Source organism: Sinocyclocheilus grahami, unplaced genomic scaffold (assembly GCF_001515645.1).
Source record: "Sinocyclocheilus grahami isolate Dianchi unplaced genomic scaffold, SAMN03320097.WGS_v1.1 scaffold65.1, whole genome shotgun sequence".
NCBI classification, from domain to species: Eukaryota; Metazoa; Chordata; class Actinopteri; order Cypriniformes; family Cyprinidae; genus Sinocyclocheilus; species Sinocyclocheilus grahami.
Window position 1 is genome coordinate 2,005,344 of NW_015505244.1, and position 17,666 is coordinate 2,023,009.

At 36.7% G+C, this 17,666-nt stretch overlaps 2 protein-coding genes across 4 annotated transcripts in view; both read right to left on the reverse strand.

The window, feature by feature from the left end:
- Window positions 1–17,666, reverse strand: part of LOC107584984 (catenin delta-2-like) — a 92,625-nt gene that overhangs the window by 46,907 nt on the left and 28,052 nt on the right. For all 3 annotated transcript variants that reach the window (XM_016271787.1, XM_016271786.1, XM_016271788.1), the window contains one exon: window positions 2,722–2,839. In XM_016271787.1, coding sequence (XP_016127273.1) covers window positions 2,722–2,839 — 118 coding nt within the window. The remainder of the gene's footprint in view (window positions 1–2,721; window positions 2,840–17,666) is intronic.
- LOC107584985 (receptor-type tyrosine-protein phosphatase zeta-like) lies at window positions 14,217–17,475 on the reverse strand. Its single transcript, XM_016271789.1, has 3 exons — window positions 17,405–17,475; window positions 17,111–17,268; window positions 14,217–14,458 (listed from the first exon to the last, which is right to left on the reverse strand). The coding sequence occupies exons 1-3, from the start codon at window positions 17,442–17,444 to the stop codon at window positions 14,234–14,236; spliced, it is 423 nt and encodes a 140-aa protein (XP_016127275.1). The 5' UTR covers window positions 17,445–17,475; the 3' UTR covers window positions 14,217–14,233.

A 17,666-nucleotide genomic window follows, 5' to 3' on the forward strand; every position in this document is an offset into this window, starting at 1 on the left:
GTGCCAGACACGTCTGACCTTGCATTTTTTTATGTTTTTGAGGAAAACGAAACAAGTTCTGCTGAAATTTCCCTGAAAATGTGCAACATAATGAATATTGCACCTGGTGAAATTTAGGGCAACACCATCTCTCTTACTGCCAGCCATTTACAAGGTCCCCATTTTAAATGCCATAGTCAAAAGGACTGAGCTTGACCAACCACAGGTTAACGGCACATTAAGACCATAGGCGGTGTGCTTTCAGCAATTATAGCTCTGCTGGGCCAACACCTGGCGAAAACAGCTCTGGGCAAATCACCACACACAAAGAAATTGGAGTGATTAGGGTGATTGCCCTTTTCCGAAGCCAGTGTGATGGGTTAAATGGTTGCTGTTGCTTTTCTGAGCGTTTGTAATGTGTTAAAGCACACTGATGGATGAAAAAGAGTGCTCAGTGCTCTAAAATGAGCTAAAAATGTATAGGGATTAAGAAAAGGTGTAACCATAGGCTGGAGGTGCACTTATAGAATTAGTATTTTTACATTTAGACGAAACTCAATAGGTCGCAGTAAAATGGGGCACAGTGGCGAAGCCCACTAGACATGCTTCCCAAGCTTATCAGTGTGTTTTCAACTCTCAAGAGCTTCAGTACACCTGACGGCTGACGTTTTGCATTGATCTGTATTTTTACAGCAGCTGTACACAATGAGAAGAATCCGAATATCAGATTTTTAGCAACACATGCATTAAACCAAAGTATACATTCTTTATTTTGCAGAACTCAAAAGAAGAGTTTAAAAAATGACTCAATGTTTTTTGTTTTGTTCATACAATTAAAGGCAGTGGGGTCCAAAACAATACTTGACCCATTATACAACCAAAGACAGTTGAAACATCTTCAATATCTTCAAAATATCCACAGAAGAAAGAAAGACCTACATGTTTGGAATGACATGAGGATGAGCAAATTAATGACAGATGTTTCATTTTTGAGAGAACTACTGTATCCCTTTAATAACATCCACCAATGTTCAAATGAAACATACACCATTGTTCTTAGCTTACCAGCTGTGCACTGCAAAGTATACTTTGTTTTTTTACATGTACTTGAGGGCAAGCATACAGTGTGTGGTGTAAATTTCAACATCAGCATAATATGCCCATGCATGAACGCAAACTAATTTTTCTAAGCTTGTATGCTCTGATTGCATGTGTCTTGAATTTTCTTGCACTGAAGTGGCAACATGGATCCGGCCTGTTGTTTCACAGTTGAAAAGAAATGAATGATACGGATGAACAACAACAAAATGCTGACAACAATAGATGCCTGTGCTGACAAGCACTTGTGCGAGGGAGTTAAGAGACCACAACTTTAGTTTAAACGAGTACAGAAACACTAATAACTTCTGGAGCGGGATGGATGAAGCTTTCTTGTGCACGTGTGTCTAGAGTCTGTGTTTGCGCACGCTTAAACTGGAGTATACTTTGGAAGGTTATGTGCTCGGCTGTATGCATAAGTGTTCATTTGAAAACTGAAGTACACTTCAAATAACCTTCATTGCACATAACTGTCACAGTATGCATAAAAACGTGAACATTGCTCACATGGATTGACATCCAACAGTAACTATCTTGAAATATCTTGAAAATTAATGTTGAGAATTTGTTACAGAAAGAGATTAATTCAGATACAACAACTTGAAGAGAGCTTAGCATTAAAACACATTTACACGTTTCAACCTAATTAATTTTAGGTCTTATCTTACCCGGTATACATCGTTTTTGGGAAAGTAGTCAGGAATATTCACTATTTGTTGTAAAAACCAATTAGTCACGTAGTTGACCACTTTAACTAGTACATTACAAACTATGTGCAACAGGTAAACGAAGAAGTATGGCGTAGGTTTCAATTGAACATTGGTGGATGTTATTAAAGCAATAGTTCACTAAAAGATTAATTATCAGTCATCATCTGTCATTAGTTTTCTCATCCTCATATTGTTCCAAACCTGTATGATTTTATTCTGTGGAAACACAAAACAAGATATTTTGAAGAATGTTTCAACTGTCTTTGTCCATACAATGAAAGTGAATGAGGTCCAGTATTGTTTTGGACATTGAGATGCGTTTCATAGTAACTTCTTTGGTGTTCTGATGAAGAAAGAAAGTCATATAGGTTTGAAATGACATGATGGTGAGTAAAATAATTTCAAATGTTTTGGGTGATCTGTCCCTTTAAAGCCTTTAAGCAAGTTTTCACCGTCTACATACAGCCTATAAAGCCTGAAGAAATATAACAAGAAATTCAAGTACACTATTTTTAATTAGCCATGCTGTGAGTTTGGTGAGGAGAGGTGGTTGAGAGTGCACCGTGGGGGGATTCAGACAATGGGAATTGTGGGAAGGCTGGAATGCTCGCAAGTCTGAAAATGACCAGAGGGAAAGAACTGTGCCATGCTCCAGCATCCACACGCTCTGCTCTTCAATCCTCATTAGGACGGATGCATCCCCTCCGCTCTGCTATTAGCACGCTGGGCCTGACGGAGGGCTGACAGTTAAATCATGATTAAAGAACGCCATTTAGAAGAGCGAGCCTTCGCAACCTTCAGACAGCAGCCAACCACAGAGTTGTCTATTTGTTACAGAACATTCCATGAACCTCTACACACACTCACAAACACTTACAACAGGTTGCCTTAATAGCTCTGGAAGAGATGGACAGATCCCGGGAGGAAAGCTTACCTTGCTATCAATCTCGCTGCTTCCGAGGGAAGTCTGGATGACGAAAAGCAGCGTGTCAGTCAGACCCTCGCATTCTCTCATCCGCCGTCGAGCCTCCTCTCCTGCCGAACTCACATTCCTGGGAGAGAGATGGAGAGAGGGAAGCACAGGTCAGTGATTGAGTGCATTAAATCAAGGAGATTCAATCACAAGGGTGCAGATTCCCTCCGGGGATACAACCCCGCTTTACACCGTACCACTGTGACAAACAAAATGCAAATGCTTCACATTTCACAAGTAACTCAAACAAATCTCTCCAAACCTCCCACCTTTGACATCTATTAATACATTAATCTATTAGTCTTCAGGGGGAGAAACACTGACGCTGCTAGATATCTGACTGTTTATTTTAGACAGTATAACAGTGGGAGAGCAAGAAATGGATATTGGCATCATTTCAACTGGATAATCCAATAAGGATTCTGATTATTTTGTTTATTGAAAAAATCAATCAGGTGTGCTCTGCTGAATATGGACGAGAAGCTAATGTAATAGGCTTATTTTACAAACACAAACACAGTGTTCTAACCAAATACAACATCTGCAAATTTCCAGTTATTTTCCTGTCCACGCTGAAAGAGAAAACACTGTAGAATTTGACAAATCTCATCAGATTGCTTTATCAGAAATAATATATTTGATGTTTAAAATGTGATTGTGGGACCAATGACAATCATTGTGGGGGCAGTGACAGTATGTCATTTGACAATTGTGGGAGGTAGTAGTAGTAGAGGTGCGTTCGACTTGAAGCACGGCTACAGACGGCAGTCAACGAGAGTAGCCGCTTGCAGTCGGGGGCGGAGTTGAAAACGGAGCCATCAAGCCAGACACTTTCTGCTCCCGTTGACGCTCGCGTGGTGTTTGCTTACTCTATCACAGATAAAGTGAATTAAATGCAATATTTGTCAAATACACAGACATTTCAGAAATGTTTTCATGAGCAACAGAAACACTTTTTATATCCTGCTTAATACAGCGCCATCTGTTCAAGAATAAATTTCCATGTAAATATATACTATTTAAATACTAAAGTGGGGGTATATATATGCTTTCATGATAAACGTGACTCAATATAATATTGCGACTACAGTAAAAAAGCTTTTACTGTTCTAAAAACAGATTTATGAGCAGTATTGGATTTGAAGATTCGAAACACACGTCATTGTTGTCATGTGGTGAATTTGGCCAATCGTGAAACAGCTGTGTCGTAATCAGCACTCCTGCAGTTGCTCTAAAAAAGCTGCGCCAGCGGAGTCAGCCGGCTGCTCTTGAAACGCTATCGCGGTACTTTGATGCCACACATGACAGTGGCGTGTCGTCGGCACCGGTTCAAGTCGGACTTAATTTCTAACCGGCATGCACTGCTTCAAGTCAGCCGCCGATCAGTCTGCGCAGTGCTGCATGAAGTTGAACGCACCTAATCATTTTAGCAAATGAGTCAGTCACATGACTTGAGGTAGAGTCACATGACCTCTTGAATTTGGTAAATGTTTTTCCACCATTTTTTCTATGCATTTTTTTTCTTACTTAATAAAAATAATTAGCCACCAAATGTTTTATGTACCTTTTTTTCCTATTCAGCATTTTAGCCGGCATCCCAAAATTTGCTCAAAAATTGTGCATAGAATCTTAGCTATACACAAATATTTGGGGACAGTATAATTTTTTAAAAAGGTAATTAATACTTTTATTCATTTATATTTATACTTAAATTATACAGAAGTGACTGGAAGGACTTTTACATTACAAAAAAAAATCTCTTTCAAATAAATGCTGTTCTTTTGAACTTTCTATTCATTAAAGAATCTTGAAAATAATGTATCACAGTTTCCACAAAATATTAACATGTGTGTTCAACATTGATAATTATAAGAAATGTTTTTTTTAGCACCAAATCAGCATGTTAGAATGATTTCTGAAGGATCATGTGACACTGAAGACTGGAGTAATGATGCTGAAAATTCAGCTTTGCCATCACAGGAATACATTACGTTATAATATATTCAAATAGAAAACTTATTTTAAATTATAATAATATTTCACAATATTACTGTTTTTATTGTATTTTTCTTAAAATAAATACAGCCTCGGTGAGAATAAAAGACTACTACAAAATGTATGTTGCTTGTCGTGGCCACGGCTGTTTAGAACAAAAACATTTAAGATTTATTGCTTGTCATGCCAGGTTAGGACTTGCTGTAATGCATTCAATGTCTCTGTGCAAATGAGACAACAGCAGGCATTAAAACGCCACCCACATGTCTATTAAACACACAATAACAGCAAATCATAGTTCTATTAAAGGCTCTATTTCACATCATATCAATGTACTGAAAACGGTTTGATCTCAGCTAAAAACTCCCTTGTGGGTCAGACCGAAAGAATATGACACACGTGTGTATCTTTGCCACACCACATGGAACTGCCTTTGCGAAAACGGCCCACTCGTAGTAAGAAAAATTCACTCACATCAACTGTACTGGGAAACGAGATACATTTGACCATACAAGATTTACATTTCTATATTCACCAGAACTGAATCAATTGCTATGTATCATTTATTAGAACTGCCTTGCCTCCTCCTCTATAATACATGAATATATGTGAAAAGGCATTGGAAATACATAATTTAGCCTGCATATGGAGCATTTGAATTACAAACTTACAAATAAAGTTCCTTTATGGCCCTGCTTTATTATGTCATGAAATATTCAACAGGCCTGACAGCATCAGCTTTGGAATTTAAGACCTATAAGTGTTACATCCAATTTGTTGAGCAAGTTTTCATCAAAAGTCATGCGAGGAGGCAAGGCTCACAGAAACACTCATGTCACAACAGACATGTTTCATTTGAATGAAGAGATTACTATTTCATTACAACAGACACCCCGAGGAAAGGGTCACGTGCTAAATCGTTGGATGTTTATGAGGTTAGGCATTGGAAACCTGTATGTGGTAGTACATCAGAAAATCTTTAATATAAATTATAGCTTAGATAGATAAAGTCATAACCCTTCAAGGTACCTTGGCACCTCCTGTACCAGCCAATGTCTATCTCTCTTTGATCGGGTGGCTTGGGGGACGTGAGCTTATTGATATCCATTCTTTATATATTTTTTGCTTGTGTACTGCATTCTAGGCAATTAATGACAGTTATTAATGTGCTTGTGTGAGAACAAACACACTAATTAATCATGTCGCCCTTTTCTTATGATTCACCGCAAATGGTAGACGGAGGGAAAAAAATGTGGTTACTGGTGTGAGTCAAATCAGGATGAGTGCAGAAGAAATTACATATTCAAAATGACATCCAGCAAACCGGGGCATATCACTCCCACTGAAGAAACACATAATTTAAACCAGAGACCAAACATATAACATAAAAAAAGGAATTTTTCATAAATCACAATAGGAATTAACATCACAATTTCAGATTTCCATTCAAGCTGTCTATAAGTGTCAGACTGTTACAGACATTGAGATTACTGTCATCGGCTTCTTGTCAAATTTGCAAAATCAACCAATACCCCAATAAATGGATAATGGACAGTTTCTGTTTTCAATTTGAGATAATTATTTTGGGTAAATATGTTCTTTCAGCTTTGGCAATTATCTGATTTGTTACATTAGATTATAAAATAATTATTATTAAAAACAGATTATGAAACAATGTTCCTGATTTCACTCTACTTCCCTATAAAATTAAGGTAAAAAACGGCAAATACAGAAATATATACACAGACATACATTTTACATGCCCTATGCAGAATCAGAAAATTTGAGCATGTATTTAGTTGTATTTATTTCTATAAATTTGACAAATTTTGCAATAATTTTTTTTGCGTGTATAAACAAATACACACACACACGCACAAAAAATTTACCGTATACATACAAATTTATATAATATATTAAATGGAACAGAGGTTTTTATAAAATAAAAAAAATTATTTAATCTTCATCGCTCAATTTCAAGGAATATTAGCTGCAGGTGTACCCCTGTTATACTAACATGTTTGGCAAAATAACCAAGGTTTTTAAACAAAAACCTTTATTTTGTGGAAAACATAGTGATAAAAAAAAACAGTAATCACTGTAGCACGAAAGAAGATTACAACTAGAATTTTGGAGGGTTACAGCTGTCAGAAATTAATAGGAAGTGTAGAGGCCCTTGCTTTGAATGATATCAGCACATCTCTAGTTTCTCTCACTGCGCTGGTGTGATCTTGGTCCACTCTTCTTCCAGTCTCTTCCACAGTTTGGTAACTTTAGTGGGTTTCTTAGCCATAACATTATCACCAAGGATTTTCCAGAGATTTTCAATCTGGTTAAGATCAGGATTCTGGGCCAGCCATTTCATTATTTCAATGTTCTTGGGTAAAAGGAACTGCTTTACCTGTTTTGCAGTGTGACAGGGACATTGTCTTGCATGAAAAATTGCAGGCTGATTGGGAAATTCTTGCAGGGAAGGAACTGCATGTTGCTGAAGGAGGTTCTGATAAACATTTGCATTCACTCCGCCATGTAGCTGTATAAGAGAATCATCACAAAAGTGAACCAGTTCTCCTCTCTCTACACAATATGCTCCTCAGCAAAGGTGAGCTTAGCCTTTTGATTCTTTCTGCTGATGAGAGGCTTGGCCACTGCAGAGTGCACTTTCAGTGCGACTTCTCTTAAACTTGCTGAGACAGATACTTACTCTGTTCAGCGCTGAACTGGCAAGCAATTCCAGCTGCAGTGTTGAACCGATTCCCCATTGAGAGTCCCCGCATTATCCTGTCCTCTCATGAATGTGTCTCACGTGGATGGCCAGCCTTTTTGGGGGACTTGAATTAGTGTCATTGTAAGGCTGCAATATTTGAAAAATCACAGATTTGGAATGACCAGCTTCTCTTGCAATGGTTGAAAGGGGCATCCCTTTATCCTTCATCTGGACAACCTCCTGTTGCAGGCTTTCAGTCACCTTAGAGCGGCCCACCATCTTGCAATCTCAGTGAAAATGGGAGGAATGCTCCCAGTTAAATAGTTTTTGTCATATAATTAAGGAAATTAGCATCAGGTGCCAGATTAACACCAATAACTTGGAAGTGTTCTTTAATTTTTAACCAGTTCTTTTTCAAATATCTAATTTAATAAGTTTTTTTATACTAAGTCTTTTATACTGTGCTTCAGTATATAATTAATTAATTTATATATATATACAGTGGGTACGGAAAGTATTCAGACCCCCTTAAATTTTTCACTCTTTGTTATATTGCAGCCATTTGCTAAAATCATTTAAGTTAATTTTTTTTCCTCATTAATGTACACACAGCACACCATATTGACAGAAAAACACAGAATTGTTGACATTTTTGCAGATTTATTAAAAAAGAAAAACTGAAATATCACATGGTCCTAAGTATTCAGACCCTTTGCTGTGACACTCATATATTTAACTCAGGGGCTGTCCATTTCTTCTGATCATCCTTGAGATGGTTCTACACCCTCATTTGAGTCCAGCTGTGTTTGATTATACTGTTTCTTTAAAATAAATGCCTTTTGGTCTGATATTTAATGCAAGCATTCATACATTTTATGTGACTAAAAATAACACTACTTAAACTGCTATATTAAAACAAATGTAACAACTGATACTCCACTCAGGTCAATAAGAGGTAAACTGCTTTATACATGGACATCTGAGCTTAGTTCCTGGCATGAATCGGTGCTGTTCTCACTTAATGGAAGGCTCAATGGAATCCCTTTGTGCAGGAAATTAAACATCCAAGCACCACGAGGGCCATATGGGAAAATAGTTAATCAAAGGTTATGCTAATGCACATCAGGCTGAGAAGAGCTCTGGGCTCCCAACGCCTGCCTACCCTTTATGCAATAAAACAGTTATGCAGGAGACATAAATGATGAGACATTACTATTCATAACCAAGAGACTAAGACTACCCAAACCAGATGTCAGGAAACACAGCTGCTGTGCTTTTGGTCAGATTTCCAATTTATTTCTAGTTATTTAAAATTAATCTCTGCCACAAAGCAGTCTGTGAAACAAGCTTCCTAATATTTCAAAATAAAGTCTGTTTATACTCATTTTAAATTGAAAATTGGACATTCTGCTAATGTCACAGGGAACGTCTCGATAGATCATTTTCATGGCTTACACTCATTTATAAATGTGGGAAGTGAACCACACAATTGCATGCGCACATGCCTCTGTGACCGAAACAAATTGGAACAAACTTCATGAATTATTGATGATGACACCATGTAACAGTGGACAAAGCAAAAATTACTTTGTGTGAAGTTTTCATCCAATGCACAAGAGAGGAGGATGCAGGAGTGAGAAAAGTTTCTCTATGTTTGCTTTCGGAAAGGACAGAGTATATATTCCAGGTGTAAAAAAAAAAAAAACATACATACATTTATTATACATTATTTTTTATTTATTTAAGTTGCCAAGATGCCATGATTTTCAATTCAAAGAATTTGACTCCCGTATTGAATCCCAACAACTTTCCAAATCTAGGAGTAATTCTGGGTTATTAAACAGTCAAATGAGCCCCATTAACAGCACACAGGGAACATTAATGGGATGAGAGGAGACCTCAGGGTTTGAGTTCCTCCCTAAAGGAGGAGACCACGAACATCTTCTCCCTCTTCTGCCTGCACCAGCATCAGTTAGCATTTCACTTCCCTTGGCCTCCTTCTCCCATTCCCTCTTGGCTCACAGCAGTTTTTGTGAATGCATCAAACTCTTCCCAGCCAGTAGGAGAAGGTGTCCTGAGGAATACGGGGAGCCCTGTAATTGAGACCGAGCTCAGAGAGATGATTCACTTGTGATGGTGAGTGATGGATGTGACTGAGGGTGGGTCTGCTCGCAGTTTGGCAGGAACACAGATGATGCATCATGCGGGCCGAGAGGAGAAAAAGAAAAATGGTTTCATTACTTTTCAAGGTATGTCATGGTGGACTGATATCAGAGAGGGGGAGAGGGAGAGCGGCAATTAGAGGACGGAGGCGGCGGCTTGATTTATCAGATCATCATTTTGATGGAATAATTCCAAAATGATGAAATTATTTAATAAATCCCCCTCGGCTGATGCTGCGCAGGGTAATCTGATGCTGACAGGGCAGAAGTGCAAAGTGGCTGATACTGTCCATAAAGCATTTTGGTGTGAATATTTGGCTGGTGGAGAACAGCTAGACACCTACAGATAAGCATGTAAGGAGTGCTGCACCACTGTGTGCTGAGTGAGGATGTGTAAGAAAAACAGACAGAGATAACAGAGCATTACACTACTCTCCATACATGATATAATGACGCTACAAAGGATGCTATTATTTTATAAATATAATACAATAATATTACCTTTTTTATTTATTAATTATTAGCTTTGTGTGACTCCACAATCACTTTATTCTCACGTAATAAAACAATAAATAATTAAAATGAATAAATAATTAATAATATTAAATAAAATAAAGCTAATAATTCATAAATAAATTTACATTATGTACCAAGGTTTAAATGACAACAACAACAACAAAAACACATTTATGTAATATAAATTAATTTTATTAATTATTAGCGTCGCATCACTCCAGTCACTTTCTTCTGACATATTAGAAAAAATTCATAAAATTAATAAATAATAACAGTGCTAATAATTAATAAATACACACTTGAGTAAAAATATAATAATAATAATAAAACACAAATACATAGTCTTTTTATTTTATTACTTATTATCTTTGCATCACTAATATAATCACATGCTAGAATAGATAAATAAAATGAGTAAAATAAGGCAAATAATTAATAACTAAATTAACATTAAATATATATTTGGGTTAAATTATTATTATATTTTATTACTTATTAGCTTTGCATCACTCCAGTCACTACTTCTCTCAAATTAGAATAAACAATAAAAAATAAAATAAAATAAAGCTAACAATTATAAATAATTATAATAATAATTTAATCAATAATTTACTCAAATACATACTGTTAATTTAATTATAAAAGCTACATTATGTAAGTGCGACAGAGCCTCCCCACTACTGAGAAATACAGTTGAACTAGCATTATCTGTAGCATTATCATTGCTGAGAGAGCCACAGGTAATTCAAAACAGCCCAAACCACACAGCTAGCTCTAAAAGTTTGCTTTAAATTAATAACAGAGGCTTGTGTGATTCTTTTGAGCTACAAATGACATCTTTGAATATCAGTAAGATGCTTGAACAGTGGCCTATTAAAATAACCCTTGTTTAGTCCACCATCCATTGGTGCATATCACCTCCTCATAACATGCATTGTATGCTTGTTATATTAATCAGAGTATAAAGGGACACAAAACTGCCTGCCACTCTGATAATGCAAATGAGCCAGCTTTCAAACAAAGGGTTGTACAATTTCCCTCCGAAAGTTTAAGTTACTATTGGCTCACTGATGCCTTAGAGGTGTGAACTTGTCAGAAGTTAACAAGTCACTACATCAGTGACCTCTCTCTCTTCTCTCATCATCTTCTGCTTTGTCTCCTGGTTGCTGCTTATGTGGGACTCACTAAGTCCCGGGGCCGGCATAGTACAGTCATGTCTACAGTAGGATGTCTACATACATCCTACTGTATGCATGTATACATACGTCATGTCTTCACTTTCCACCTGGGAGAAAACTCTCCCAACCACCCCCGAGTCAAAATAACATCTTTGGAATTTGACACTCTTCAACCCGGAAGAACATGTTCACAGAACATGTTCAAGAACATCACAACTCCAACACCACCAAACTTTCAAATAGGGCTGTGCAATATATCGAAATGATCAAAATATCGCAAATGTACATTTCGCAATATGCATATTGCTACAGCTTGCAATATTTGGGGCCATGAACAAAAGACAGAGAAAATCACTCACTGCTCTTACCTAAATAACTTTTGTAGCTTAAATAAGAATCAGTGCATATTGAATTCAAAGAGGAAATACTAAGCAGTGTTTTATTTTTCCTTTTTATTATTCAGTTCCTAAACTCATGTTAAAATGATTACACTAATGTTAAAATGACATTTTTATATAATGCTCGAGTAAAACACATACCGTTCACTTTAAGAAGTTGTTGTAGGGGTGCTTTCTTATTAGAATCAGAATCAGAATGAGCTTTATTCACCACTTAAGTGTGCACAAACACAAGGAACTTGTTGTGGTTTAACAGGAACTCTTGGTACATACATACAAATAACCATATATACAGTATATGACACAAGATAGTTATAAAAGTTCACAGAACTGACTCCGCAACAGCTGAGTAAAACTGTTTCATTTAAGCATGTGGCACTTTAAGCATTATCGGATCGCATATTGCATTATTTAATGAGTTATCGCATATCGCATTTTGCTTCAATATCGCACAGCCCTACCTTCAAACCATCGAGACTTTCATCCAAGACTGCATCCGGACGCTCGATCAATAGCCAAGGCAGTGCAAGTATCGTATATATAACTAAAAGAAACAGAGGTTTAGTATAAGCTGTAGACCCTGTTGTAAAACAGCACTGATGGTTTCTGCTCAGATCTTTAACTGACTAATTTTCCAAAGCTGCATTCTTTGGTTTCTCTAACGGTTTCATTCATCCACTTTAACTCCCCTGTGTATGTATGCATGAGTGTGTGTATGTTTGTAGCAAGGTAGTCTCCAAACTGCTGAATTATTATCACTGGACGAACTGATTAGTGGATGGTAATATTAATTCAGCTATGTAACTACTGGCAGCTGATATAAATATTTGTAATTAATTAAAATTAATTGTAATTATTTATATAATTTCACTTTGGGGCTAATTTGCAGCATAAGAAAGTATTTCTACACACAAGTGAGTGCTTTAGGGATGAAAACCTGAAATTTGTGTTGAGATAAATGGAATGGTAGACCCCAAACTGGTGAATTATTGAAAATTAATTTAGTTAGTTCATTTTCAATAATTCAGTGGTCCGATTTTAATTAAGAACCTGGCATGCCAATGTTGGTCAACACAAATAAAAAACACTGCAATCAGCATCATGACTGAAGTTTAAGACTTACGCGAGGTCACATGATTCACCGAGAATCGTCAGAAGTGCTCCGGCTAATTTTCCACAATTAATGAGCCCTTTAGATTTTATTGCTTATTCATTCACTTTAATTTTAATTTCACTTTAATTCTGTCACTCACACACAACATCTAATTAATTAGCACACTTTGTTAGCAAATTACTTATTGAACACAATTAGCGCTGTTTTCAATCAAGCACACCTTAAAAAGTCCTTACAAGGAGAAACGTCTGCTCTTTAGTGTTTTAATGGCCTTGGCTAAATGAACTATTCAACAGCTACAATGTGCTCTTGTAAAAATAAACTCGAAACACTCATTTGGCTGGTGACCACTGAGAATATAGAGGAAGTGTCATTGTCAGACTGACTTAGTATTTGAACACTAAACACTTTCTAAACCTTGTCTGCAAGAAGCAGATTTTGACAGATTGTCTGTTTAGATGAATTGTGAGGTTTTATGACAGCAGCCAAAATGAAGACGTGCCAGGTCTCTAGTCGGGTGACACTAGAGGTAGGGTGGTTACCACGGTTACAGAAGCCAAATGGCAAGGTGAGCTAGAAGCACCAGAACATCTGGAGCACCAACAGCACAATTTCCCCCTCCTGCAGTCCAACACGGACCTCCACAGCTACTCAAATACTGAACACAATCACCCGCTGTGAGAAGAGAGCTGCTTCAGTGTCTTATAAAGCCTATTAAACGGTGTTTATCTCAGCAATGTCTGTACACAGTGTTTTTTTTGGTTTCGGCCATAAAAGATAATAAAAATGTGCATAATGACCATAATTAAATGACTTTTAAACAAACTGAAAATATGTCAAATATATATATATATATATATATATATATATTTATTTATATTTACATTACTGTCCATTATATACATATAAAATGTATATATATATATATATAGCCAAAAATGTAAAATATACATTTGGTTTAATTTAGACTGTTCATTTTTAACTTGCAGCTTAAATAGTAATGATTCAATTATTATAATAATATAGAAATTAAGGCACCATTTGCCTCCAAAACCTTGTGGGTGACAGTTTTATATATTTATCATTAAAAATTCAATAATTAAATAAGTACAGCCTTTTGTTGGATTTTTAAAATCTTACGTCAGTTTATTTGTAATGCTTCATATATAACAGCTGTGAAATGAGTGGGAATCATCCATAAAGGGTCATGAAAGCATTGCGTACGGCTAAAATGGGCCAAATGTCTGTCTATATTTATAAATAGAAAGTAGGAAAATGTCTGGAGGGCTTCATCGTATAAAAATAGAAACCTTATTTAATTGAGAAGCAGTTGTTTGAGATTAGAATCATGTTGGAGGCTAATTGGATCCATGACCCTAAAACTGCCTGAATGCTTTAAGACCTTAAGAGTGAATGATTCCAGACACATACTTCCCTAGTTTGTTTATGCGTGTAAGTGTGTTTGTGAAGTACGCACTAGGAGTGTGGACCTCCTCGACGCCAGTGTAGGATGAGAAGACTTGTCCCATAAATTGCTCCTGCTGCTCTCTGTAGTTATTCTGCAGGTAGTCCATAAGCATGACATATCCAGCCTGCTGCATGGTCATCACCTCACAGAACATCTCCAGCTGTGGACACATATGGTTACACAGATTAGACAACAAATCTGGAAACAAAATTGTTTCTGTCATCTGAAGGGGTCTAAAAGCAGCTAGTTTTGTCATATAAAATAAATTCCCCTCATACTACCTCCATTGGTCTGTCCACCATGTTGATATTCAGAGCAAGAGTATCTTGCAACTGATATTGCTTCTATACAACAGTTTAACAAACAAGAAGTTCCATTTATTTCTATGTAAACTTGCATTAGACAGATGTGCTTAACTATTGCACAAATGTCTTGCGCACGCTGTTCTTAAAAAGTTAAGCAACACACATTTTCATTTCTAAATAAACCAGTGTTTTTGAACTAATTGGTTGAGTGAATGATTTAATGACTCGCACGTGAAGAAAGATTTGTCCATTGCTGAATGAATCAATGTTATTGAACTAATTGGTTGAGTGAATATTTTAGTGACTCACTCATAAAGACTCCAATTTGCATACTATCCACCCTAAATAATATTCAAAATTACAAACTTGAATACCATTTAGGTTGGATAGTATGCAAATTGGGATGCATGTGTTTTTGAACGTATCGATTGAGAGAATTCAATGACTCTTTCATAAGTACAGACTTGTCTGTTCCTGAATGAATCTGTGAAAGAATCTGTGAATTGGTTGAGTGAATGATTCACTTACTCACTCATGAAAACAAACTTGTTCATTCCTGAATGGATCAGTGCTACTGAACGAATTGGTTGAGTTGATGATTCAGTTTATATATTATTCACTCTAAATAGCACTCAAGATTACTAATCTCAAATACCATTTAGGGTGGATGGTATGCAAATTGGGCCCTAGATGTTTTTGAACAAATCGGTTTAGGGAATGATTCAATGACTCACTCATGAAGACAGACTTGTCCATGTGTGAGTGAATCTGTGTTTTTGAACAAATCGCTTGAGAAAATGATTCACTTACTCACTCATTATGAAAGACTTGTTCGTTCCTGAACGAATCAATGTTTCTGAATGAATTGGTTAAGTAAATGATTCAGTGACTCATAAAGACAGTTACTTTGCGCCAGCTACTGGCATATCGATGTAACCTGCATAAAGATACACTTGAGAATACCTACTACTTATACACAGACGGACAGTAATGTAAATATAAATATTTAATTATATACATTTTATAAGTTGGCAAAGATGATGTAGCTTACAGATGATGATAAACTGCTATGATCCTGTTTACAACCTCATTATGAGGCATAAACGTACCTTCCTAAAACATAACTATTGAATCTCTATACATCACAAAAACTGCACACAGCACAAACACAGTGTAGCCCAGAGGCGAGACGTCCACTATTGTGTTCAGACATCAAAGCTGCTCTTTAATGTGTGTGAGTCAATGTCATTCTCATTGTGACGTCGACAGGTGTGGGTGTGTTACCTTGCGGTAAAACTCCTGCTTTCACCATGTGTTTCAACTGTAGCTTGTATCGACTTGCAAGTCACTCGAGGGCAATAGCCCCAGACTGAATGACACACAACACAAAGGCCGTATTTAAGCATTTAAAGTCTTTTGTGACATGTAACTCTACGCTCGCTCCCTCTAATTCCATTTAATGACAGCTTGCTTTTGAATGTGCCATCCAACATTACAATAATCAAAAATGTTGATTATTATCCCTCTTTTCGAGGGAGTTGGCTTCCTTTTTGTGTGAACTTTAGTATTTAGTGCCAAAAGTACAGCAAATGTTATAATTATTGGACATACCTTAACAGATTTCTAAGAAATCAAATGTCAGATCCAATGTAAAAACATACGCAGGAAACTAAACGGACCATATCGTCAAGATAACACTCTGAATTCTAATTGATATTTGTACCATCATGTTTGGGCTTGTGTGCCATTTCTAGCTAATTGTTTTTAGTTCCTGAGAGTGTGTGTGTCACATAGAGTTAGTGTTGCGCAACAGACGCCAAATGACAAATAGACACCACAGTCACAATATCAGTCCAAGTGAAGATGGCCTCAGGGTTTTTAGGTAGGAAAATTCCCTTTTTGGCAGTGAAATTCTTTTAGGTTTTGAATTATTCATTGAATTTGTCCCAGACAAAACAAGGTAATTTTCATTATTTATGGGTGAAATGTGTTTGTGGATATAAACAATTGTTATCAGAAATGTTTTGTCTCATTTTGACCTCATCTTTCAATCTGTCAGCACATGGAGCTCAATAACATAGTCTGTCTCCACTGTTTGTCGTCTGCTGTGTCAAAGCCTTAATTAGGAGTTCACCCAAAAATGTTGTTCCAAAATCTGTATGACTTTCTTTCTTCAGCGGAACACCCAATGGAAATTTTAAAGAATGTGCTGGCCACTCTTTTCCAAGCAGTTGTAATACAACTGAAAAATCTAAATACAAGTATCATAAAAGTAGTCAATTCAAAGAAAGTTTGGACATATGTCAAGATGCCTTCAGAAGACCTGGAATATGGTGTATGGACCACTGTAATGATGCTTTTGTGCCCTTTTTGAAGCTTGAAAGCCTTAGATGATGACAGATTGTTCATTTTGGGGTGAACGGTTCCTTTAAATCTGTATATAACTCATGCAATTCCAGAAATATATGCTAGCAGGTCACTGCTCTAAAACTGTCCATTATACTGACCTGAACATCTGAGATGGTCACCGTGTTTTTGAAGACGATCCACTCCACGGTCTCAGAGCAGGGTGGGGTTGTCAGAGAGCCGTTATAGATGAAGTACTTCTCTGTGGAGTTGGGCAGGAGACCCTGCAGGGTGAACGGAGAGACGGGGCCACTCTTTCCTGACAAGAGAAAACAGGAATAGTTCAAATGAAAATGAAAATTGTGTCGTTATTTACACAGCTCATGGGGTCTGTGGAAAAAAAGTGTAGAATATGACACTTGTAAATATACTGTATATATGAAGACTGCACATACCATAACGGCTGACACTGTTGACTGCATCAATGATGGTCATGTAGTTTTCATTATCCTCAGTACTTATCTGTAAAGAGAACCATAAAAAATGTTTTTTTTTTTTTTACAAATTTAGCAGTTACATGATACATTATAGGGTAGAGTGGGAGGAAACGACCCCCCTTAAGGACTGTGTACAAAAGTTAAATGTGTTCAGAAAAGTTATCATAGTTTTAGTGACAGTGAGAAAAGTTTCTCTATGTTTGCTTTCGGAAAGGACAGA

Excerpts from the sequence above, each read along its gene's own strand:
- LOC107584985 (XM_016271789.1), bottom strand. The coding sequence starts at position 17,444 with ATGACCATCATTGATGCAGTCAACAGTGTCAGCCGTTATG. Across the intron at positions 17,269-17,404 it reads CAACAGTGTCAGCCGTTATG|GAAAGAGTGGCCCCGTCTCT; the intron begins GTATGTGCAGTC and ends TTCTCTTGTCAG. Across the intron at positions 14,459-17,110 it reads TGACCATCTCAGATGTTCAG|CTGGAGATGTTCTGTGAGGT; the intron begins GTCAGTATAATG and ends ATGTGTCCACAG.